This window comes from Canis lupus, chromosome 5 (genome assembly GCF_048164855.1).
Source record: "Canis lupus baileyi chromosome 5, mCanLup2.hap1, whole genome shotgun sequence".
NCBI classification, from domain to species: Eukaryota; Metazoa; Chordata; class Mammalia; order Carnivora; family Canidae; genus Canis; species Canis lupus.
This window is the reverse complement of record NC_132842.1, coordinates 10,927,989-10,952,295: the sequence shown is the minus strand read 5'-3', so window position 1 is coordinate 10,952,295 and position 24,307 is coordinate 10,927,989. Positions and strand designations below refer to the sequence as shown.

The following is a 24,307-nucleotide window of genomic DNA, read 5'->3' as shown; positions in this document are numbered from 1 at the left end:
AGCCTGTCTAAAATAAGTTAGCATTTTATTATCACTGTGTGCCTGAAATTCTAAATTATGTCAAATCTTTTGCTACTCTAAGCTCTAACATGTTTATTCAACTACTGTTGAGTTGTACTAACATAATATATATATGTAAACTTCCACTTAGTGCAGCTGTATTACTTCTCCTTCAGTAAACATTGTCTTCTACAGGGGAGTTAATTCAAGAACTCCCAGTTACACACTTGCCCCCTGACCACAGATTTAGCCACATGCATTCATTTAGGGAATAATAATTCCTAAGAATCTAGAGTCTTTTGCACTTATTCAGGCTCGGTGGGTCTCCAGCCCATATAGTAGTACATATGTCTGTGATAAAACAGTAGATTCTCATTCAAATAAAAACTTTAAAAAAGAAAAAAAACCTAAAAACATACAAAAAGATAAATAAAATAGGTGATTCTAAGTAAAGAGCAATAGTATTGTGGTTGTAAAGATGAAGAAACAGAACTTGAATTACTTCAATTCTTTCATTGCAAAGTACAAATCATTTCTCTGAACATCATGGAGTTGACTCATTTAACTCCTTCATGATTCCTTCATGTGTCTTTTTTCAAAAAATAGCCAAATTATGGAAAAAGCCCAAATGTCCACAATGCAATATTACTCAGCCACCAAAATGAATGAAATCTTGCCATTTGCAACAATATGGATAGAGCTAGAGAATATTATAGTAAGTGAAACCAGTTAGAAAAAGACAAATACCATATGATTTCATTCATATGTGGGATTTAAGAAACAAATAGATGAACATAGAGGAAGGAGCTAAAAAAGAGAGAAGGAGGCTAACCATAAGAGACTCTTAATAATAGAAAACAAACTAAGGGTTGATGGAAGGAGGTGGGTGGGAGATGGGCTAGACAGGTGATGGAGATTAAGGAGGGCACTTGGAATGAACACTGGTTGTTGCATATAAGTGATGAATCACTTAATTCTACTCCTGAAACCAATATTACACTGCATGTTAACGAACTAGAATTTAAATAAAAACCTGAAAATGGAAAAAAAAAAAGATAAGATGATAAATTTTGTAAAAACCATGACTTTTTAAATGAAATAAATTTAAATTTGGTTCAAAAAATACATTAAGTCATTCTATTTTCCTCTTTTCATGGTAGTATTTGTTTTATTTTTCATTTGTAATGTTTTTCATTGGGATGATTATACCTAAGAAGTTTAAAACAGGAATATTTTCACTGTCTGCATTTCTTTTCTGGTCATCATTATTATTATTCACTTCATTTCATGAGCATTACCAAAAATAATGTTGTCTTCAAGAGGAGAAAGATGTCATTTAATATTTAAAGAATGCTTTAGCTTTAGGAGAATCACATGAATAATGTGATGATTTTTTTTAAATCCCAAAATATAGCTGTTCTCTACATGCATTAAGATTATTTTCATCTTGGACTTGTACCAACTGTGATGCAATTAACTGATTTTTCAGGATCATCCATAGGACAGTTCTAGAATGAAGGCAATATACCCATGGCAAGTAGCAGTTGTGGGTTGGAGAAGAGGCAACTGCAGGACAATAAGATAGCTTCCACATGAGAAAAACAATTAAAATGAGTAGAAAATATGTAAAAGAACACCCAGGCTTTGCTTCCTACAAGAGTTATTTATTGGGATTCTTGACCACACCAGAAGACAGACAAATTAATTTGAGTTACTCTTTTTTTTTTTTTTAAGGCAGTCTAGTTCCTTTTTTTTTTTTTTTTTTTTAAATTATTTATGATAGTCACAGAGAGAGAGAGGCAGAGACACAGACAGAGGGAGAAGCAGGCTCCATGCACCGGGAGCCCGACGTGGGATCGCGCCCTGGGCCAAAGGCAGGCGCTAAACCGCTGCGCCACCCAGGGATCCCTGAGTTACTCTTTTTAAGGAAAAAAGTTACCTACAATTCACAAAGCAGGAAAGCACAACCACAAATAGGAATAGTTTATTTTATTTAGATTGCAAGTTTGACTGGCCAGGGCCCAAAGGCATTGTGTTTTCCTACAGGTAGGTTTGCCAAATAAAATACAGGACACTTAGATAAATTTTAATTTCAAATTACCAATGAGTATTTTTTGTTTTAGTATAAGAATGTCCAATGAAGTATAGTTTTGAAAAGTTATTCTCTGTTTATCTGAAATTCAAATTTAACTGGTGTTTTGTGTATCTACTTGCCAGATCTGGCAACCTAGATATTTATAACTTAATATAATTTATGTTGAAGTAATATTCAACACAAAATAAAGGGAGTAGAGAATAATTTGTATTTAGAAGTAATGAAAAAGAAAAAAAAAATCCTTCCCCTTGAACAATTCAGTTTTGTCAAAGCCAAATATGGGAAGGCTGACCCAGTTGTTTGAACATGTGTTCAGTTCCCGCAAAGACCCACTGGAAACATAGGGAAGGCCAAAGATCAGTAATTTTTCTACCACCCCCTTTTAAGGAATGCTCCTATTTGAAGACACTATAAAGAATCATTACTCTTGCTATTCAGAGTGTGCTGTGTGATGAGGTACACTTCACCTCAGTCAGAATGGCTCAAATTAACAAGTCAGGAAACAGGGGCTCCTGGGTGGCTCAGTGGTTGAGCATCTGCCTTCTGCTCAGGTCATGATCCCAGGGTCCTGGGATCGAGTCCCACGTCGGACTCCCTGTATGAAGCCCACTTGTCCCTTTGCGTATGTCTCTGCCTCTCTCTGTGTGTCTCTCATGTATAAATAAATAAAATCTTTAAAAAAATTTCAGGAAACAAATGTTAGTGCATATACAGAGAAAGGGGAACCTTGTTACACTGTTGGTGGGAATGCAAGTCTGTACCTCCTCTCTGGAAAATCATATGGAGGTTCCTCAAGAAGTTAACAATAGATCTACCTTATGACCCAGCAATTGCACTACTGGGTATTTACCCCAAAGATACAAATATAACTATTCGAAGGTCACCTGTACTCCAATGTTTATACCAGCAATGTCAATAGGAGCCAAACTGTGGAAAGAACTCAGATGTCCATAGACAGATGAATGGATAAAGAAGATATGGTGTGTGTGTGTGTGTGTGTGTGTGTGTGTGTGTGTATACACGCAATAGAATATTACTCAGCCATCATAAAGGATGAATACTTGCTATTTGCACTGATGTGGATGGAACTGGAGGGTATTATGCTGAGCAAAAGAAGTCAGTCAGCAGAAAGACAATTACATGGATTTAGTCATGTGGAATATGAGAAACAGTGCAGAAGATCACAGGGGAAGAGAGGAAAACTGAATGGGAAGTCATCAGAGAGGGAGAAAAACTCTTGACTATAGGAAGCAAAGTTGCTGGAGGGGAGGTGAGTGGGGGATTAGATAGTTGGGTGAAGGGCTTTAAGGAGGACACGTGATGTGATGAACTCCGGGTGTTGTAAGTGACTGATGAATTATTGAACACTACATCTAAAACATGATGTACTATATGTTGGCTAATTAAATAAAAGAAAAAAAGTGTGCCATGAGGACCAGCAGCAGCAGCATCACCTAGAACTCTTTAGAAATGCAGAGTCCCAGGCCTTCCTCCAGACCTACCGAATCAGAATCTGCACTTTAAGGAGATCCCTGGTGATATATAGGCACAGTTAAGTGTGAGAAATGCATACTTAGTTCTATGGCTGCCAGTATGAGTTCTGAGATAGTGTGGGATCCGCGGGCTGTGTCAGGACCCAAGGGAGAGTGTGTAAACAGGGGTCTCTTCATTACAATGAAGAGAAACCTACCCTCCTGGATCCTGTTGAGGCTTTTGGGTGATATTTCATTGGAACAAAGGGTCAGTGACTTAATTTTTTTCTTAATTAAAGAAAAAGAGTTTGAAAAAAACAATAATCGAGATCATTCTATTTCCAAACGGGGAAACTGAGAAACAGAGAAAATGTGTGACTTAGTCTAAGTCCTGTGCTGGGAAGTGAGAGGTCCATGATGCTGTCCATACCTCACAGTCCTAGCCTTGTCCGTGATGCTGTCCATACCTCACAGTCCTAGCCTTTTCTCTCTTCCCCACCATTCACTGAAGGAAGCAGCACAAAACACCAGAAATTTTGGAACAACTGCTTGTCAAGTGCTATCATGCACCACTGGTGTCTTCTAGCTGGGCTTTGGATTTCAAAATTCGCCCCTTCCCTTTATCACTCACACTTAGTAACTTCCTCTGAAGGTCTCGTCTAGCCCACAGAAAACCTCTCTGCTCTGCTCTCCAAGCTTGCAGAGAAATCTCCAGCTGCAGTTTTGTGTACACTACTAACTGAGGATACCCTGCAGGTTTGTTTGTGGATATTTCAGCTAATTATCTTGCCACAGACCACTGAGACAGATCTGGATGACTGTTCAATTAATAGTTCTGAAGTAGTAATTAGGGAAAATACCTGTTTGCACAGCCCACCCCAGTGCCGACATATCCACATGAACATGTACTTCTGAATGTGATTAATCACATAAATAATTCTCAGAAATGAAATTAGAGATCACCCACGCATTACACCCAACAATGTTTTAAGGCATTACATCCTGAATCTCTGTAATGAATTAACATTACAATCTGGTTTGAATTTTTCAATTTTCAGCATACATCCTGCTCAGTTAGCAGGTGACCCTGCAGCCCCCCCATCAGCTTCTCTAACAATTTGAATTTGCCATTCTAAAAGGAACACAGATTTGGACATATCTGATCCTTGAGAAGGAAGTATAAATGCCAGGTAGTGACCCATCACACTTTATGGCAGAGCCAGACAGCATGCCCAGGTTCCTAGACTTCTTTGTCTTCTGGATAGATGCGTCATATTATACCACCAACATTCAAGATTTTTCTATAAGAACTAAATCTTCACTTGTTCCATTACAGTCATAGAAATGCTCTGTTTTTTGTTTTTTTGTTTTTCTTTTTTTTTAATTAATAAGGAGATCTCTGAACTGCAGATTGACTTAGAAAAGCAATTTCGGTTAGGACTGATTTGTATAGATTTCTCATTAATCTAGGAATCCTAAAAGGTAATAGAGGGAGACAAGAGAAGATAGAAGAATGATAGAAGATAGAAGATAGAAGATAGAAGAATGATAGAAGAACCATGACACAGAAGAATTCTTAAATCATTATCTTCTCCCCAAAGTTAAAGTCAATTATCTCAGGCAAGCAAGTATAAGGGTTCTAGGATTCTAGGTTCTAGGATTCTGGAGGACAAACCTTCAGATACAAATTTACAGATGAGGAAACAAAGTGATTTATTTAAGGTCATTAATTGATTTGTGATGTGTGAAAATATTTTAGAAAGGAAGCAGAATTTTGGCAAAGTCATTACTCTTTATTCAGCATTCTTTGGGCTAAGATTGAGGTATCAAGAAGTGTCAAAGAATGTAAAATCAAATCAAATTATTAAGCCCCAGTGCATGCTATTTGTCAGATTTTGTTATAAAATTTAAGGTATTATGGGAGGAAAAGCCCTTTCTTTTAATCTAGTCAAAATCTATGGAAGTAATTATATATTTTTTTACTTTTGCACAAATAAAATACTCATGTCAAATAATTTTAGCGATATTATACTTATTCTACTTTGTTCATCTTTAGAAAGTTTGATACCTATGTTAATTCTTCAGTGCATTTTCTCATCTTTTCAATCTACATTGAAAATCCCTTTCTTCTCAAATTATTTTATCTTCCATTTGGAAACCATGGAAACCGTATATCTTTCTTTGGTCATGTGTCCTCCAACACAGCATCTAGCACCATTTTAGAAATTTCAATTGTTTAGTGAATAATTTCTGTGTTCTCCTTTGGTCCAATAATTTCACTTTGAAAGTTCATAAAAGGAACTGACCAGAGAGAGATATTCCCATCAGGTGATCAACAAAGATACTCATTGTAACATCATTTCTGTTGTCAAAAAATTGGGAAACAACTCAAAATCAAATTGACTATATAAATCATGGTTGAGTTATGAATAATATGGCCTACAAACATTTAAAATAATTTTGTGCAGAGATAGTTCATAAATTTTTTCAGTGTACACTTAAGTGCAAAAATGGAATTTTATAAAACAGTATGTGCAAGGATTTAATGTTTCTAGAAATGTATATAAGTGATGTACATTGATAGTTGAACCAATGTATGTGTGAATGGTGAGATCTCTAGTCATTTTAAATCTTGTTAGGGTCTGTCTGTCTCTTTCTTTCTTTCTTTCTTTCTTTCTTTCTTTCTTTCTTTCTTTCTCTTTTTTCCTACCTTTAATAGGAAACCAAGAGTTTTCCCTAAGGATATGTAGTTAATTCAGAAAATAAGTTTGTACCGTGTTAGAGAGGAAGCTTCACTGGCCATCATTTTTGTACTTTCTATTTTGAGTACCTCTATGATGAACTCACAAAGTACATGATAAATATTACCAATAGTCCTCCAGTCTTTCACCTAAGACATAAAATTATTAATTAATAATTCTGACTTACTAATAGAATACTGAAGTTACTAGTTATGTTATATTTTTTCATAAGACTGTAATAAAATTGGGAGTGCCCAGATGGCTCAGTCATTTAAGTGTCTGCCTTCAGTTCAGGTCATGATCTCAGGGTCCTGGAATCAGCCCTGCTTCAGGATCCTCGCTTAGCGGAAGTTTGCTTCTCCTTCTCCTTCTACCCTTCCTCCCACCCCCACTCATGCTCTCATGCATGTGCCTTCTGTCTCTCTCTCTCTCAAATAAATAAAATCTTTAAAACAAACAAACAAAAAAATACTGAAATAAAATTAGAACCATGTTCACAAATTTCGTGAGTCGTACACAAACCACCAAATTTTAAGGAGAGTTAACTTTGAAAGTTAAGTAGATCTCATTTTAAATCTGAGTTCTGCCATTTGCTGGCTTAATGGGTTTGTGCAAAATGTAAATGATTGACTTGTGCATTTTAATGAGATTATATATGTAAAGCACCTAGTATAAAGCATTAAATACAGCTAAGAGCTCAATAAAATATAACTTTCACAAGCATCATCATCATCATTCTCATCATCTATGCTCCTTTTTATTTAGAACAAATCTAATTGGATAAATCTGACATGTAGCATTGTATAAATTTAAGTTTCACAGCATGTTACTTTGATACATTGATATAATAAGGTTGTAACATTATCACATTATATACTTCTAGTACAATAGTATTGTCTAAATTCTGTATACTGTACTTTAGATCTCTGTGGCTCAATACTAGTTTCAAGTCTGTACCCTAAAACACACCAGTTTTATTCCCCAGCCCCCATCTCCTGTTAACCACTGTTTGTTTTTTTTAAACATGTCTGACCTTTTTAGGTTACACATATAAGTGATATGTCTTCCTCTGACTTATCTCACTTAGCATAATATGCTCAAGGTCCATCCATATTGTTGCAAGTGGCAGGATATCCTCCTTTTTCATGGCTGAATAGCTTTCCATTGTGTATATATCCAGCTTTTTTGTTCATTGACCCATTGATGGGCATTTGTGCTGTTTCCACACATTAGCTATTGTGAATAATGCTGCAATAAACTTGAGAGCACAGAGGTCTCATCAAACTCCTGTTTTCATTTCTTTTGGATATATGGCCAGAATTGGAATTGCTGGATCATATGGCAGATCTATTTTTAACTTTTTGAAGAACCTCCATATGTTTTCCATGGTGGTTGGAACTAATCTACACTCCCACCAGCAGTGGAGAAGGCCTCCCCTTTCACCATCTCATTGCCAGCACCTGTTGTCTCTTATTTTCTTGATGATAATCTGTGCACCTTTTTAAGTCACTGACAGCACAATATCTTTATGTGCTGGGTTGTCAAGTATGGCTAGTTCACAAGGCTGTACTTGCCAGCTGGCAGGCAGGCGGGCCTTGGAAAGGTGGAGGTTTGGAGCAAAGACTGAGTGGTGCTACTTGACTCGGAGAAGGACTAGGGCAGCTGGGCCTTCAAAAACCCAACTGTGAAGTAACTGAAACCGAAATGGGAGTTTCGTGAGCACAGTAGCAGATTGTCATTTCTCCACTGACAGGAGTGATCATGAGTTAAAGTGCCCAGCTCCCTAAAAATGCTCAGCGTATTTCCATCGATGATGATTTTTAGTTCCAACAAAGACACAGTATTTGCTATTCAGCCCTCTCTTTGTTTTAACTTTTTTTTTTCCAGAAAATAAGGATAATTCAGTTTTTCACGTATACCACAGGACTTAATCAGTTAATAAATATAAGGCATTCTGATCACATGATGTTATACAGGCAGGAAATAATATTAATAGGCAGAATGTAATTGCCTCACTAGGTATTTTTCCAGAAAGTAGAGCTAATACTCATTCCTACCTGATGTGAAAACTCTTCTATGCCCATTAATCATTGCCAGTGGAATGGACTTGGCAAATCTAGAAAGCTGCCAAATGCCAGTATCTACACTGATATTTAACATTTTTCACATTAAAATTCTTTCGATAGAAATAAACTTCAGACAGAAATAAACTTCCTTCAGTACTTATTGTCTTATATACTCCAAAATTGCAGGCACTCTGATAAATGGAGCATTAGTTTCCAGTGTCACTGGAGCCGTGAAATGCATCTTAGTGTCTCCTGCTGCTGTAACTTAATAATTCATATCAGCACTTCTATTTGCAAATCACAGAAGGTTTGTCTGATGGACAGAGTACTAGGGAAAGGTGCGCTCCTTTTGTCAGAATAAATAACCTGGATTTTAGGACTGGTGTCTACTTGTACAATTATTTAAGTCATAGGCTTGAGATTGTCTATGACATCTGTTAATTTTCAAATGCAAAAAAAATCACGTATAGGAAGTCTTAGCTTAATAAATAATTTCTTCAGATATTAAATGATTTTTCTTTTAGTTTGTTTACTAGAAAGTCTAGCACCTAATTTGAGACACACTTCTAAGAGCTGTGCAGAAGAGTATGGCCTTATGTTTTTGAGAGAATTAATAAATAAAATGGCATGATATTATTCCTAGAGAAGAGAAATAGTCAGTGGCTAGATATTCAGAAAACTTGTTTTTTTTTTTTTTACTACAATTCATTTTTTTCCTAGTTAGACACTCAGAGAATCTTTTAGACAAAAGTATGCATAAGGCATACATGACTTTGGGAAGCTCTTGTTCCTATGGGGCAGCTATGGTAAATGGACTGTTTGCTCCTAGTGCCATAGGAAAGATGAAAACATGGGTCTTTGAGCACATGTAATTCCATCTGTGGTAGTAACATGAGAGAATTTAATGTATTGCTAAATTTAATTCAGAAGCTAATCTAAAATATTTGGCAAATACTGGGGCATCTAGGTGGCTCAGTCTATTGGGCATCCAACTATTGGTTTTGGCTCATGTTGTGATCTCAGGGTTCTGGGATCCAGCCCCCTGTTGGGCTCTGCAGTCAGCATAGAGTCTACTTGAGGATTCTCTCTCCCTCCCCTTCTGCCCTCACCACCCATGCTCTCTCTCTGTGTCTCTCTCTCCTCCCCCAAATAAGTAAATGAATAAACCTTTAAAATATTTGGCAGATATGTTTTTCATGATACGACCATCACCCTGGTATTCATTACTTTTGCATTTTCTGTTTTAGAGACGCCCAAGCAGATGGCCTGCGATGAAGTTTCGAAGAGGTTCTGGTCATCCTGCCTATGCGGAAGTTGAACCAGTTGGAGAGAAAGAAGGTTTCATTGTATCAGAGCAGTGCTAAAATTTCTAGGACAGAACAGCACCAGTGCTGGCTTACAGGTGTTAAGACTAAAAATTTGCCTATACCTTTAAGATGCACACACACACACACACACACACACACACACACACAAAGGATCCCTAAGCTGTTGTAGCCTGAAGGAGATGAGATTTCTGGACAAGCCCAGCCCAGGAAGGGTAAAAGAAAAACTAAAACATATGCAAGGTACCACTGACCATCGAACATAGAATTCCCTAGTGGAATGACATTTTATAGTTCACTCAGAACATCTCCTGTGGACTTAACTAAAGTATGACAATATCACAGTGCTATTGGCTTAGGTGCAGGGTTGCAAAGGGATCGAGAAAAACAATAATAATAAAGCTTTAGTTCCTGAGGGATCTCCACCTTTGGTTCAAATATTCTTCTCTGATGTCTCAAAGATGACTGAGTTCCAAAGCCTGAACCCTTTCTTCCAAAAGAGCAATGATGACTGTTTCAAGATTGCTAAGAAAAACAGCTCATGCAGGAGCAAAAAAACAAATGTTCAATAAGAGATTTTCTATTTTTCCACCAGATGTGGCAAAAAGGATTTTGTTCTTCTGGTCTAGAACCACTTGTTGCAACAAGTTCATTATTTTACAGAACGAATATTTTATCTGTGGAGGAGGTTCAAACCGTGCCTCCTTTTCCTGTTAATGAGTGTCCCTTCTATGGGTTGTAACAGAATTGCCAAACTCTTAGCTAAGGATGAGGGAGAGAGAGTGGCACCTGAGGGTTTCCCTTCTGCCTCGGGATAAAACACTTCTTTTTTTTTTTTTTTTTTAAAAAAAAAAAAAAAAGGATTCATTGCCTCTGTTTTGCCAGCTATGAAATCCTATGAAGCCACATTTGCTCTTGGCTGAAGGAAACAATACGGAGAGTCCCTAATTGTTTTTGAAGCAAAAACGTTAAGGGATTCTAAACATACGGGGCAGGAGGGGTTCAGGTTATTCTTTCTTTTTACTTTGCGCTACTTCAGTACTTAAGGCCCATGTCATTGTCGATTCCTGTCTCAGAAGCCATTCAAGTCAGCATATCCCTGACGATAGAAAAAGAATGAAAGAACCCTGCTGAATCATACAGTAATTTTCTTTAAAGCACATAGTAGTTACATAAATATATATATAAATATATTTTTGTTTATAACTAACACAAGGCAGGCTCTTGTGACTCAAAGAGTGCATTTGTCATCAGGACAAAACAAATGCGAGATGCATTACTGCATACTTCCATAGAGTTGTAAAATAATCCTTAATATTAGAATATTTTTATGTCACTTAGCAAAAGTGGTTCAATCAGTTGCAGTGCCGATCATTTTCCTGCCTATTTGAGCCACTCTTTCATTTCTCTCAACCCCTTCCATCCCTGGCTAAATAGAGCAGATGCAAAATGCTCCTTAGATGGATCTGTCATTTTGCCCAGTAATCACAATCCAGATTTTGAAACCTCTCGGTGAATGGGGAAAGGCCAAGGCATTGCTTGAGGAGGAAAGTGGTTAATACGTATCCCAAGCTCCCAAGGTTTAAATTCAGGTCCTATGTGTACAATGTCATGGACACCTCGACCCACGAAACTGACATCCTGTGCCAAGACGCTGTAGGGTACAGTGTTCAACATTTGCAGATTCAGGTATCGAGAAGCAGAGATGTCTTGTAAGCAGCACTTTACTAACAGCTTAGCATCTGTACCCAGTGTCTCCATTGAACATCAGTCTACTAACAGAGTACCATATTTTATCTTCACAGTCAGCTGATGTAAACTACTGCTATTTTCCATCACATATATTTTGCTTTACATTTTTAAATACCTGATGAGGTTAGTCATTTCTTCCTAACCTACTTAGTTAATAATTGCAAAAACAAAACAAACAAACAAAAAAAAAGACAAAAAACAAAAACAAAAAACAAAACCTGACAAGCAATTGAAGGATGTGATGACAATCTCTCTGCAGTATCTGCATTCAGTTTGTATGAAATATCCCAACTTATTTCTTGTGGGGTAGGTTTGGTCAGATAGCAATAACCAAATGACTTGCCAACGTAACTGGTGCAACTGGTATTCTACAAAGATATAAGGAACACATAGACGATTCCTTTTAGGATAAGATAACGCTTCTTCCACTAGCTTTTGTGATAGTGATGGCTTCCAATAGCAGTTGATTGACAGTTATAGAAACCTTGTGTATATATCAAACTCCTTACACAATTCTTTGAAGTTGTCATGTTGTCTTTATTCCCTTCAGAGCCCATCTTCCACTTTCAATTAAAAGAATTGACAATTCTGGAAAAAACAAATAAGACATAAAACACTGAATTGTTCAGTGAACTAAAGCATCATATAATAGGGGAAAGTTTTTGGAAGTGTGAGAAAACTTCCTAACGAAAGGAGAAGTTAAAGGTGGTGAGAAGTTTCTGCTGTATATGAATCTTTTAGTGGTAAGGGGAAAGGCTGACTAATCCCTTTTTTTCATGAAATTTTTATTCTATTTTATATTTCTGGTTTGTTCCTGGTGCCCATTAACTGCAAAGGAGGAGCAAACATACACAATGTTTCTAGAAATTCAGAATGGACATTGATGCTTTGGACTTTACATACATCATATATTAGAAGGGGTGCATCTATACATTTCTTAAATACTATGAACATAGTAGAGAGAGGATGACAATTTTAAAAGTTAAGAATAGCAAAGGAACACACACAGACTTCTGAAGAAACCAGATAAATGGTGCTACAGAGAAAATAATATTTGATGATTAGGATGAAGTATGAATGTCAAGAAAAATAAATCCAACCAGATGGCACTAACCACAATGTTGGTGTGTTTATGAAGTGTTTAGACTTTAAGATATACTAACAAACAGAAAACTGAAGATCAATAAAATAAGTACAGTTTGCCCTCATTATTATTTTACTTTCAAATACCTAAGGCTAATCTCTCTCACATGGAGTTTCTAGAGTTGTGCTGTCCAGTATCATATCCACAAGCCAAATGTGGCTATTTAAATTTAAATTAATTAAAAATAAATTTAAAAAAAACTCAGTTCTTCAGTCACTAGTCACATTCTGAATGCCCAATAGCCACCTGTGCCTTGTTGACTTCCATATCGGAGAAAACAGAACATTCCCATCATTGCAGAAAATTCTATTATACAGTGCTGTAGAGGTCTTTCCTTTTAATTCTCTCCATTTGAATAAAAAGGAGGAGGAAGAAAAAGAGAAGATTTGGTCATTCTTGGGTGTATCTGAGTGTTTTTGATCTCAGAGACACAGCATGCTATAATGGAAAGAATACCAGCTGACACAGCTTTGAGTCTCCACTATGTTATCTTGGGAAAATCACTTTAACTTCCATGAGTCTCAATTTACAATTTTGGAAAATAAAAATATTTTTGTTCTGCTTTCCTTGCAAGGTTGTTATTACGCAGATTGATGCACAGATGTACAGATGTACAGAGTTTCAAAACTTACATCAATGTAACTCATATGAAGCACATCCTTGGTTCAGTCTCAGCACAAATTTGCATCCGGAGGAAGAAAAGCATCAATCCTAAAAGCATTCAAAGACAATCAAATCAATACACTTCTTGAGAAAATGCCAAAGGAAATTGCTCAATTTTTTCTCTATCTTAATATTTTCTCTTAATATTTCCCCTCTGTCACATCTCTCCTAACTTTGACTCCTCTGCCATGAAAGAGGCCCTGTGAGTATCCTGTAACTAGCACAAATCTTTATTCTGTAGAGTCACTTAGCCTCTCTAGTTCCTTGTGATTTCCTAGTTTACTCTTTGTAGCAATGAGAAGCCCAGCAGCTGACCACCAGGCTTCTCTTTAGAAGGAAATACCTCAAATAAATAATTTTAAATATTTGTTTTATCCCTGTAACACAAATATAAGGGGCCAATGCATTAAAATATAAAAATATGTGGAGCTTAATTGGAACTATAGAAATTAGCAAATGCAAATAAGAGGATTACTATTCTTTTAAATTATACTACTATGCAGATAATATATATTCTGATTAGTATAATTTATTAGTTTCTGAGGCAAAAAATTCTTAATGTTATTACCTTTCGTGAAGAAGTATAAATTTTGTTATGTACTCTTGTGTCTGTTGCCCGTTTGAGAAAATGTTTTGCTAGAATCCATGCCTTGATTCAAGAAACTTTCCTTCCATTATAAGAAATGAGTTTTTAAATAAGACTGAGAAATGGATCCTATTGTCATGGTTTCTTCCTCCTGTAACATGTTATTTTGCCTTGTATTTCTGCAGGTATTTTTCAGATATTTTGTTACAATGAGCTTTACTAATTCCCAAAGATTTCTCTAGCTCTAACTTTCCCATCCTATCCTGTGTTTTGGCATCAGCATCCATAGGCCAGAATTACGGCAGGTCATCTAACCCAAGCTTATCGTCTTACAGATCAAAACACTGATGCCCAGAAAGATATGATAATTTTCCCAGTGTCAGAATTGTGTGTTGAACTTAACACTCCTGACTGGTCATTTCTGTTACCATTTTTCTTGCCTTGGTCAGCAATTAAGGCCAACCAACCAGCTTAGAGGGCTAATTTAATCTGTAGTATTGACTATTCTTATAGAACGTGGACAATCTTCCTCTATCATGTTCATGTATGGTACCATCTTTATAACAACCAGTGACTTCAGGCTCCAGCCATTACAGTGTCTTTATTTGGTTTTGCATGTCCCTCACCCCTCCCTGTGGTCATCTGTCAGCAACACTATTTTTTCTCATTTAAAATTGTTCTACCTTTGTTTCGTTTCTTCCCAAATATATCTGAAAACTAAGACTCTTCATAGCCTGTTTTCTTACAACACAATTTTTATTTGCTTTTTAAACCGTTTGAACATTTTTGTCCTAGGAAGGTTTTCTTGAGCAAATATTGTGAGGTCTGTGGCATTACCTATTATATATTCATATTATCTTGTGTTTGTAAAGCACTTTTCATTTTGTGGAGCACTTTGACTCATCCCTTTATTTGTTCACTCATCCAGCCACTCAGTTTACTTAAATGTTTATTGAACACCTACTGGAACCAAGTTCCTCTACTGGACCTTGTGATATATAGAGATAAATACAAATAGTGAGAGTTCAGGCATGTCAACTGATAATTGTAATATGATGGAATCCTCAAACACAATTTTGCAAGTGGGTCAGATCAATATAACTCCATCCAATTCCCAATTCCAGTAGTCTACTATATGTAGATAGGGAGGTATCAAGTATGTTCCCGAAGACTGTTTCAGAAATACAGTACATCATTGCACATTGGTGCTGTTTGCTCTATTTCTAATGATTTGCAAATTTCATTCGTGAGAAGAAAAGTGACTCATCCAAAGTTGTCCCAGACCCAGGAGGACTTCCCAGGTCACTTGAACTTCTTCAGACTAGATGTAACAGTTCTCTTTTCTTGTACCAATATTTTCTGAATTTTCAACATCATAGTTTTAAGGTTTTCTGGAAGCACCAGTGTATCAAAGAAGCATTTGCACTTTAGGTGTGTGTGGTTGTTATGTCACAAGCTTTCTCAACTTCAGCATTAATTCTTTGTGGGAGGGTAAGATGGAAATAGTTCCGTGCATTGTAGGGCATATTTGGCAGCTTCCAAGCAGAACAGCTTCTGTTGACTGTATGCCCGTAGCACTCTGTCTCTCTGTCTCTCTCTCTCATACACACATACACACACACACACATGCACGCACACACATGGACTTATGATAACTAAAGATGTCTCCAAACATTGCCAAATGTCCTTGGATTGGGCTTGGTAAAAGTACCAGATAATCTAATGAGCAAAACATATGAGGGAAAAAAAAGAAAGGTTTCTCTTTTGCTGTTTACTTAAACTTTATGATAAATAGGGTTTTTTTTTCTATTTCCAATAAGACTTGGAATCATAAACTGTTTGAATTAGAAGGGACTGTAAAAGTTACTAGTTCAATTACAACCCACCATCATCCTTATCTATTTCCCCATCTCTCAGCTTTACAAATTTATTGAGAGATCAGAAGATTGGTTATCTCTGGAAACTTGGAAACTGACTTTTTCATAGCGAGAGATAAGTCTGTTTGGTAATTATGCCTTGCTGCTATAATAGTACCTGCTGTGATTTTAGCTTCAGTATGGGGACTCTGGGTCATACAACTTCAGTATCCCAATCTCTGCTTTCAGGAGTTTTCTTTTGGTCATTTCACACATCTGTAAATCTTAGTCCTTCATCTTTGCCTTCAAAATATGTATGGAAGTTGAAGCTTGGTACATCTAAATTCAAGTATATCTGGATGAGCTTTTTATTTCTGATACTCTGATATTTCTATTTCTATATCTGATTTTTTATTTTCCTTCTAGAAGAAAAAATTGACCATCTCAAGTAATTGAAAATTGGAATTTTGAGAGTCAGAATGTTTAAATCTGTCAAGCCAAAGTTCCTATTGATTTGATGTGCCTTAAGTCCGTTTTCCTGTTGGGTCAGTGATTTCCTATGGGTAACCGTGAGTCAAGTCAGTTGTGCTTGTGTCTATCTGCACCAGTTAGAAAACTTGATGGAGTTTTAACAAAGACAATCCCTCAGGAATATTCCTAGAATAACAACAAGCCCCCAACTAGAATAGCAGGCCTCCCTTGATTCCTTTTCTAACAGACCACCCCAGACTTTGCAAGCATTCTTAATCATTTACTAAAAGTTGCTACTATGACGACACAATTGAAAGCCTTGATTACTTTGTCTAAAGCTATAAAATAATTGATGAGCACGCACAGAGTGAGCTCTCTCAAGACAATCCTAGAAACCAGAAAGCTTCAGCCCAGGAGACCCTTGAGCACACCTCTACCACGATCCTATCAAACAGTTTGATGTTACATAATATTTTGATTAAGCTGATCTTCTAATCTCAGTCGAAATTGGAATGCATCTGCTGATTGTGACCTGACATAACTTTTAAACCATCCACTGCCCATCACTATCACAGTGATTATTGCAAAGAAGTAAGATGGTAATTTTTTTAAGATGGTAATTATTCAAGTAAAATCACATAATTTCTTGAATCACTTCTCCCTGACAAGTTTATGAAGTACATCACCATTGGCTTCTCAATAGCACGTTTATTATGAATGACCAAATTATGTCTAGAGAAATAAGTGCTCAAAACATGTAATTATAAGTGAATTTCCAGGTGACTGTTGACATTAAAAGATTCTGTTACTTCAAATCCAGAATAAAAGGCTGGGGGAAAAAGTAATGTAAATCATATGCTGGTCCTCATCTTTTTCTAATTTCTAAAATTTACTAACATCTGAGAATTACTAAAAAAAAAAATCTCCTAATGGAATAAAGCAAAACAATTTAAGTTGGCAGATAGTGATATATCTATCTTGATTCTGGTTGAAAATCTCAGTGACTTCTCTCATTCCTACTAGTGTGTTACTTTTAAAAAGAATCTCTCTTTTCCCTAGCATTACAAAAACTATATATTCATGACCAAAATACCACTTAATGATCATGAAACTATAAACCTTTTGCCTATTACACAGATAAATAGCATGAAACTAATTTTAGAAGTCTGCTATATGAGGACAGGTATAAACATAGGAACAGGTGGGTGTGTATATTCATGGAAAAAATAAAGATTGATATAGACCATCAAGCAGAATTTTCACCTTCTTCAGAGCAATGTACAGATCAATAGTAGATGAAGATCAGCTCACAATTAGGTCATTCAGACACTCATACACTGGGGCACAAATCCTGCAGGTTATCCTAGGAAGCAGGTGACATACAGAAAGTCACAAATGTCCTCAATCTAACTCAACTATCATCCACCTATACTTCTCCCTATGGCACAATACGAAAGCCATGAAGGCCCCTGCTCTAGGAAATTGGGTTACTTATGGTCAAGTAAGGACCAAAAAGAGGCTTTTCCATTGATCTTCTCTGACCCTCAAGGCAAGTGCTTTGGTTCCCCTGTACCAGAGACCATGAGACAGCCAACCACACACAGGCAATAAAAGTACAATAAAAAGAAAATAATTTTCTTGAGGAAAAGAGAAGAAATGATTCTTTCAACTGCGGACCCGTTGCTGAATCTTTGTGAGGTTTGACCATCTCGGGACCAGATTCATGTACTCTTATCAAGACATATGGTCAAGTTCAAGCAACTACTTGTAAGGTGATTTGAATAAAAACATGCTCAGATTGTCATATTTATAGCAGAGAAATAAAAACCCAAATTAAGTGTCCTCTACCAGTTTACTCTGAAAATACCATCAAAGTGAAGTCAGAGCTTTCCTTGCTGAGAACTGTTAAAATCATTTTAGGGAAATGAATTAAGGTTCTTTAGACACAGACATTTTGTGTACATTATAGCTAAATCTCAGGGCCCTAGCTGAGAAGGAGAAAGTCTTTTCATGGGTTGGTCAAAACAAATCTCTCATTTGCCTCATTTGAGACATTTGGACAGTGCCTGGGAAGTACATTATTTTCAAGGGAAAAAAAGAGACAGCCTTTTTTGCATGCCAGCTGGGATCATGGGAACTTCCAATGCCAGGAATTTACTACTGTTTCTGGTAATTCTGCTTGTAGTCATCTGAAATGTTGAAGTGTGAAAGGAGAAGTTGGGCACCCGGGGGGGCTGTCTGTGTTTTATGCCAGTTGCACCAGTGCACAGAATATTTGTAAATGCACTTCGAAGTGGGTATAATTGTACCCTTTGTCAGAATCACAAAGCTCACTGTGGTGCTCCTGAAAGAGAACATTGGGGGAAAATCTGACCCTCTAAAGCCAGTCAACCCCATACAAAAGGAAAGACTGTGTGGGTGAGCACAGCACATTGCAAGATTGTTTCTCACTGTTTTTCCAAAGCGCTGTACTCAAATCAAGGATGCATCTTTCAGGTGAAGGTTAATTTTGCAGAGGTTTTCCAAAACTTCATTTAGTACAGGGTTTGGAAAACTGAGCACTTTAAATTTGCTCCAGTCCTCTGGGCATCATTCCTATTTCCTCTGCCCTGTCAGTGAGACATTCCGAGCTGCATTCTTCCACGATCAAATAACATGCGCATTCTTCATGATGACCTCACGCTTGACGTACCTGAACCTGCAAATGTAAAAAATGATTGTACATGAATTTGCACTTAATGGTGTCTGATAGCAGAAAAGGTATGACCTTTATTGAAACCTACTGCTTCAATTCAAGAATTCAGATGCTATGTACTTCTGCAAGCTTCCTGATTATTTTCTCTGTAAGATTAATTATCTGAGTTTGAATGTATTTCCTTACAGTTCATTAATTTGCCATCTCTTTTACCTGGGGATCGTTATGATTGCAATAATTCATTAAAGTTTTCCTCATGCAGCTACTTAAGCCAAGTTTTTCTGCAATTCTGGTTCTGCCTACAGTATGTGGGAAATCTTCAAAAATTTTTTTCCTAGTAATAATTTTGTAAGAAAGCCGGTTTATCGACTGTGATGGTGGCACAGTTCATCTTAAGAAGTCTGGAAGCTGGTGGTGACCAAATGTTATCTGTGTTCTCTCTGTTGATTGCTATTTTCTGAATTAAATCCTGTTTTTTCACTTGCAGTTGGAGTCAACAAATTTGGGATTTTAGAAGGGGAAGAAGGGAACAATTTGTGTAATACTGCTGTCATATTTGACTACATATTAAAAACAATAAATGATCATTTTGTTTTAATTTCTTAAATACTTCTATCTTTGTCTTTCAACATATTTTTTGCTTCCTTTCCACTGTTAGTTTTGAAACACTTTACTTATTATGAAAAGAAAGTGTCCAGTGTCCAGAACTGAGGGCTAATTAACATGGTAGAAAATCCTTTTGCTTCTAAACCTGCCCTGATACCAACTCGAGTGAGCTATAGAAAAGGAAGGACCTAGAATGCCATAGTGTGCAGCTGGGTGGAGGCTTGCTTCCTGCCCCCACCCCTCAAAGCACAGAGGCCCCTGGTTGAGCCCTAGGTCAGACTGTTGGGACTTAGCTGCCAGTTTAACTCCAAGTACTTGAATAAATCAGGATGCTTCCATTCAGCTCTTGCCTTCATCACTAGCCTTGGTCTGGAAGCTCCAGTGATTTTGTTTTCAAATGAATTACCCAAAGGTTCTCCATTATCCCATTCCCCTTGTTCCAAACTGGAAATGATTGTACCTCTTTCTCCAGGGGCTTTTGGATGTGTGCCTCAGCTAATTTATGTAGAACATCTAAAGTGAAATGTTCTGAATACCAAAGATCCTTTCCCTGTTTCTTTATCCACCACTCCTGGATCACCCTTTGCACCATCCCAGGTATGTGCAGGCCTGAACCCAGGCCCAGGAAGCAGGTGCTGGAAGCTGCCAGGGATTCCAGTTAGTGGCATTTCTCGAGCAATTGCTCTGGGCAATTCAATAAGGATTTTTCTGATCTTACCTCTATATGACTCTTTTGGACTATGTTAATCGAGCTTTGATAAGGTGGGATAAATTCAAAACTGCAATTTTAAATGGTGTGAATTGTTTTTCTGATACCAAAAGGGAAAAATTATTCATGCAACTCATGCAACCTTCCCTAACAATCAAAGACAGCATTTATGTGTACCATTTCTTTAAATAAAAAGTGAAAATGTCAAAGAAAAACAATGCTAATGACAATCATACAGCCTTTAGATTAGCTGTAGATGTATACCTCTCATAATTTTGGAGAGCAGGTATGCTTGATTCCAGGGCTACAAAACAAAAAAGACAAAGTCCCTACTCTCAGTAGCCCACAGCCTGGTGGGGGAGACAAACATTTAAACAAATATGGCAAATTAAGTACTATAGGTCCCAGGATAGAACCATTTACATGGTGCAGTGCAGTCCCACAGGAGGGAAGAGTTAATTATGCATGAAATTAGTCATAGAGCAAGTGATATCTGAACTCGGTCTTCAAAGCGGGGTACACCTTCCCCAGGGGACAGCACGGGCATACCAGGGAGATGGTGGCTGTGAGCAAAAATAGCTGGGCTGAGGCAGAGAGAATTGCTGGAGAGTACGCAGAGGCCAGAGTTAAAGCCCTCGATGACGTCCACAGGACCTCACGGTGTATCTTCAAAGCAATAGGCACACTTGAAAGTTTTGAGGCAGAGGAGCCATATAATCCAAACTCTTTTCAAAAGGTCACTCAGCAGGCAAAGTAATGGGAGAATTGCAGGGGAGAAAGCTGAGAGACCATTCTGGAGACAACTGCTCAGGTCTGGTTACTGTTCCATGACTACTTTTCTCTCTTATTTTTCAGATCTTAGCCCCCATGTCTTTGGTCCTCTACTAAAAAAACCCAAGCCATCAGCAAGTGTGAAATGCCCCTCTCCCCTGTAGCTACCCTTTCCAGCAAATTATTCATTCCCTTTCTGCCAAGGAAATAACACAACACATTCTGACACACGGACCTTCCCCAGGTGCACTCAACTCTTTTGACAAACAAGAACTCCCTTCTTCATCTTCTAAAAGTCCCAGATAACCCAGACAACCAAGACTGTCTGAGGTAGAAGTTTATCTTCCTCGATAATGAGGATAACACAGGAAAGTGACAGATTTCGTCCACTTTCTTTTGATCAAGCTAGACTTAATTATTAAGGTATTTGATATTTGAATTTAAAGTGCTGCCCTTGAAATAAATGAAATGATTTTTTAAAATATTATTTATTTATTTGAAAGAGAGGGAATGAGCAGGGGCAGGGTGGGGACAGGCAGGGAAAGAGGGAGAGAATCTCAAGCAGACTCACGGTTGAGGGCAGAGCTCAACTCCAGGCTTGATCTCATGACCCTGAGATTATGACCTGAGCCAAAAATCAAGAATCAAGCGCTTAACCAACTGAGCCACCCAGGCATCCCCAAATAATTTACTTTTTTAATGTTAACAGTTAACCCATGGAGTTGTCCTTAGCATTAATTTATCAATAAATGCTCGGTCAGGACTATCTATTGTTATCACAAAGCTCAGCAAATCTGAATTACAGAAAGGAATTGGAAAGATCAAATGGTTTCAGAGGCCAGTAGGGATCAGAGGCATGATGAGACTTCCAGCATGGTTACAGTCAAATGTCAGTAAAGGGCAGAACTGGATCTCAGATCCAGTAGGGGAGCAATAAAGTCAAGATTCACAGAAACTAAAGACAGAGCCTCCAAGATTTGAAGCAGCCCACAGCAAGACGATTTCAATGCAAACCACCTCTGGATAACTTGAGAGTCAATTGAAGTATTTCAGAGCTCTCCAAGGAAGCAGATAAACACACCAGATTTAGTCATCAGGGAGACTATGAAGATGTCATCATAAAGAGGCTCTGCATTTAGAGATCCTGGCTTTCCAGCTTACACGCATGCTCATTACGGGAGACTGGAGCTTGGGCCTCAGAGATGAAAGCAACCAGTAGGACAAAAGCCAACAGTTCTCTGAGACTCCTGTATGCTTCCCATGTACAGGTGGCCACATTTCATACATGCACCCTACTACCCTGGGGTGCAGCAAGAAGGGTGGATGAGAGTGCATGATAGAGAAAAATTAGAATTTCTGACTAGAAACTGCTGCCTTACCTGGTTCTGACTTCCCAGATCCAGACATTAAGAAATGTCATCTACACTTCTGCTTCTAAATAAAATCTAAATGAAGGACAATTATAATTTTTGGAAATTTCAAAAAGTGTATCACTGAGAAAACCAATGAGAATCCCATAGAGTTTGCAAATCCAGGCCTTATAGAAACCACAGCCCCCACCTCCTCATGAGCTTATTTTTTTTCCGTAAGTTGTTATCACTTTAAAGGCACACGGAAATGTGCTTGGCCTCCCAGAGTAAATACACTTCTCTAAGGCCAGCATCTCTTGATAAATGTTAATTGACCCCTTTTTAATGTGCATTACTCTTAATAGCTGCAACAAACTTTAGTTACAGCCTTTGAACTTCTACCAGATATTGTCCTGACATTTTTCCTGGAGAACTTTACAACCATTTTGGAGCTGCAGAATAGCACTGGGCTCTTTTTCTCCCCAGATTTCTTTTTTTACAATTGCAATTTAGATTTCCTTCCAAAAGGATTCAATGTGGTGTGAGCCTTGATAGAATGTGAAGCAAATTTCTCCTGCTGCAGCTTGGCTGTAAGCCTAGAGGACAGGATGCATAAATTATTTTAAATGCCATAGAACCTTGCATCTTATTTCTTTCTGGAATGTTTTAAATCTGCATCCGGATGCCTTGAAGTGAGACACTGAGCCAGCAAGAACACATCACCAGCAAGAGAAATGGCGACCTGCAAGAAGTGAAATGTTCCTTTTCTAAAATGGTGTCCTTTGGAATTGAATCAGATGTCATTTTCTTGAGGAAAAGCACATTATTGGAGCAAACTAGGTTTCAGTGGGTTAAACAGTAGTAGGCAAAGAAGCAAGGGAACAAGAGCTTGGATATGGAGGAGACTCCCCAGTGGATGGTACACAGCAAAGGGGCAGAGAGGATCTGAGAGGTGGGGGAGGGCAGCCATGTGGACTTTCTATTGTTTTAAGTTATGCTCTGATATGAAGCTTTATTGAGGCTCTGGGCTGGGAGTTCACTTACTTCAGACAGATCGCTGCCGTCAGTTTGATTTCCTTGACATAAAACCACAGCTGATAACTGACCTGGCAGTCACAGCTCAGAGGCATGAAAACATTCAGTTCCTGCTAAGACAGGAAGGAAGGTCCAGTGGTGATTGCTGTTTGCCCTTCTGATAAATGTCAAACCAGGATCCCCGTATCATCAAGAGCTCACTGAGGAGCTTCTACTCTCCGGTTGACATATGTCAGTTTCTTGAGACAAGTCTTCTCTCTGTGCCAATAATATGAGATATCGGGTCTGCAGATATCCGTCCATGTAGCAATGAAGGGGCCAGGCTCTGTGACGTCACCCACCCAACCTCTGAGGGGCCGGGATTTCTTCATCTATAAAGGATTAAAATGGGATTAAAATAGTACTGACTTCCTATGATTGTTGTAACAAATAAATGCCCTAAAATATTTTGCTTTGTGTTATGCCATCACACTCAATGTAATTTAGTTATGTTATTATTGTTGTTTATGAAAGATGCATTGGGACGCCTGGGTGACTCAATGGTTGAGCATCTGCCTTTAGCTCGGGTCATGATCCTGAGGCCCTAGGATTGAGTCTCGCATTGGGCTTCTTGCAGGGAGCCTGCTTCACCCTCTGCCTAAGTCTCTGCCTCTCTTTCTGTGTCTCTCATGAATAAGTAAATAAAATCTTAAAACACACACACACACGAAAGATGCATTGATTTTGTCTCAAAAACGCTTAGTCCTTAAGAAGATAAATTTAAGACAAAAAAAAAAGTTGAGAGGAAGTTACTTGGGAAAAGAGACTGGGAAATAGGCCATTCAAAATAGTAATTGCATGGGAGGAAAGCTACTTGCCTTAGAGTCTTCTTCCTCATTCTGACTGAAAGTCTCATTTGTCCCCATAGGGCAGTCTCATCCGATCCCCGTTCCAAGAGACTTATCAGAGTGAAAAGGAGGGAGCTTGCAATC

At 37.8% G+C, this 24,307-nt stretch overlaps 1 protein-coding gene across 3 annotated transcripts in view; it reads left to right on the top strand.

Annotated features, from left to right (window-relative positions):
* PLXDC2 (plexin domain containing 2) overlaps positions 1-19,473 on the top strand; it is a 510,688-nt gene extending 491,215 nt beyond the window's left edge. For all 3 annotated transcript variants that reach the window (XM_072825456.1, XM_072825454.1, XM_072825455.1), the window contains one exon: positions 9,622-19,473. In XM_072825456.1, the coding sequence (XP_072681557.1) occupies positions 9,622-9,738 (117 nt within the window). In that variant the 3' untranslated portion in view covers positions 9,739-19,473. The remainder of the gene's footprint in view (positions 1-9,621) is intronic.
* Positions 19,474-24,307: the final 4,834 nt, after the last annotated feature.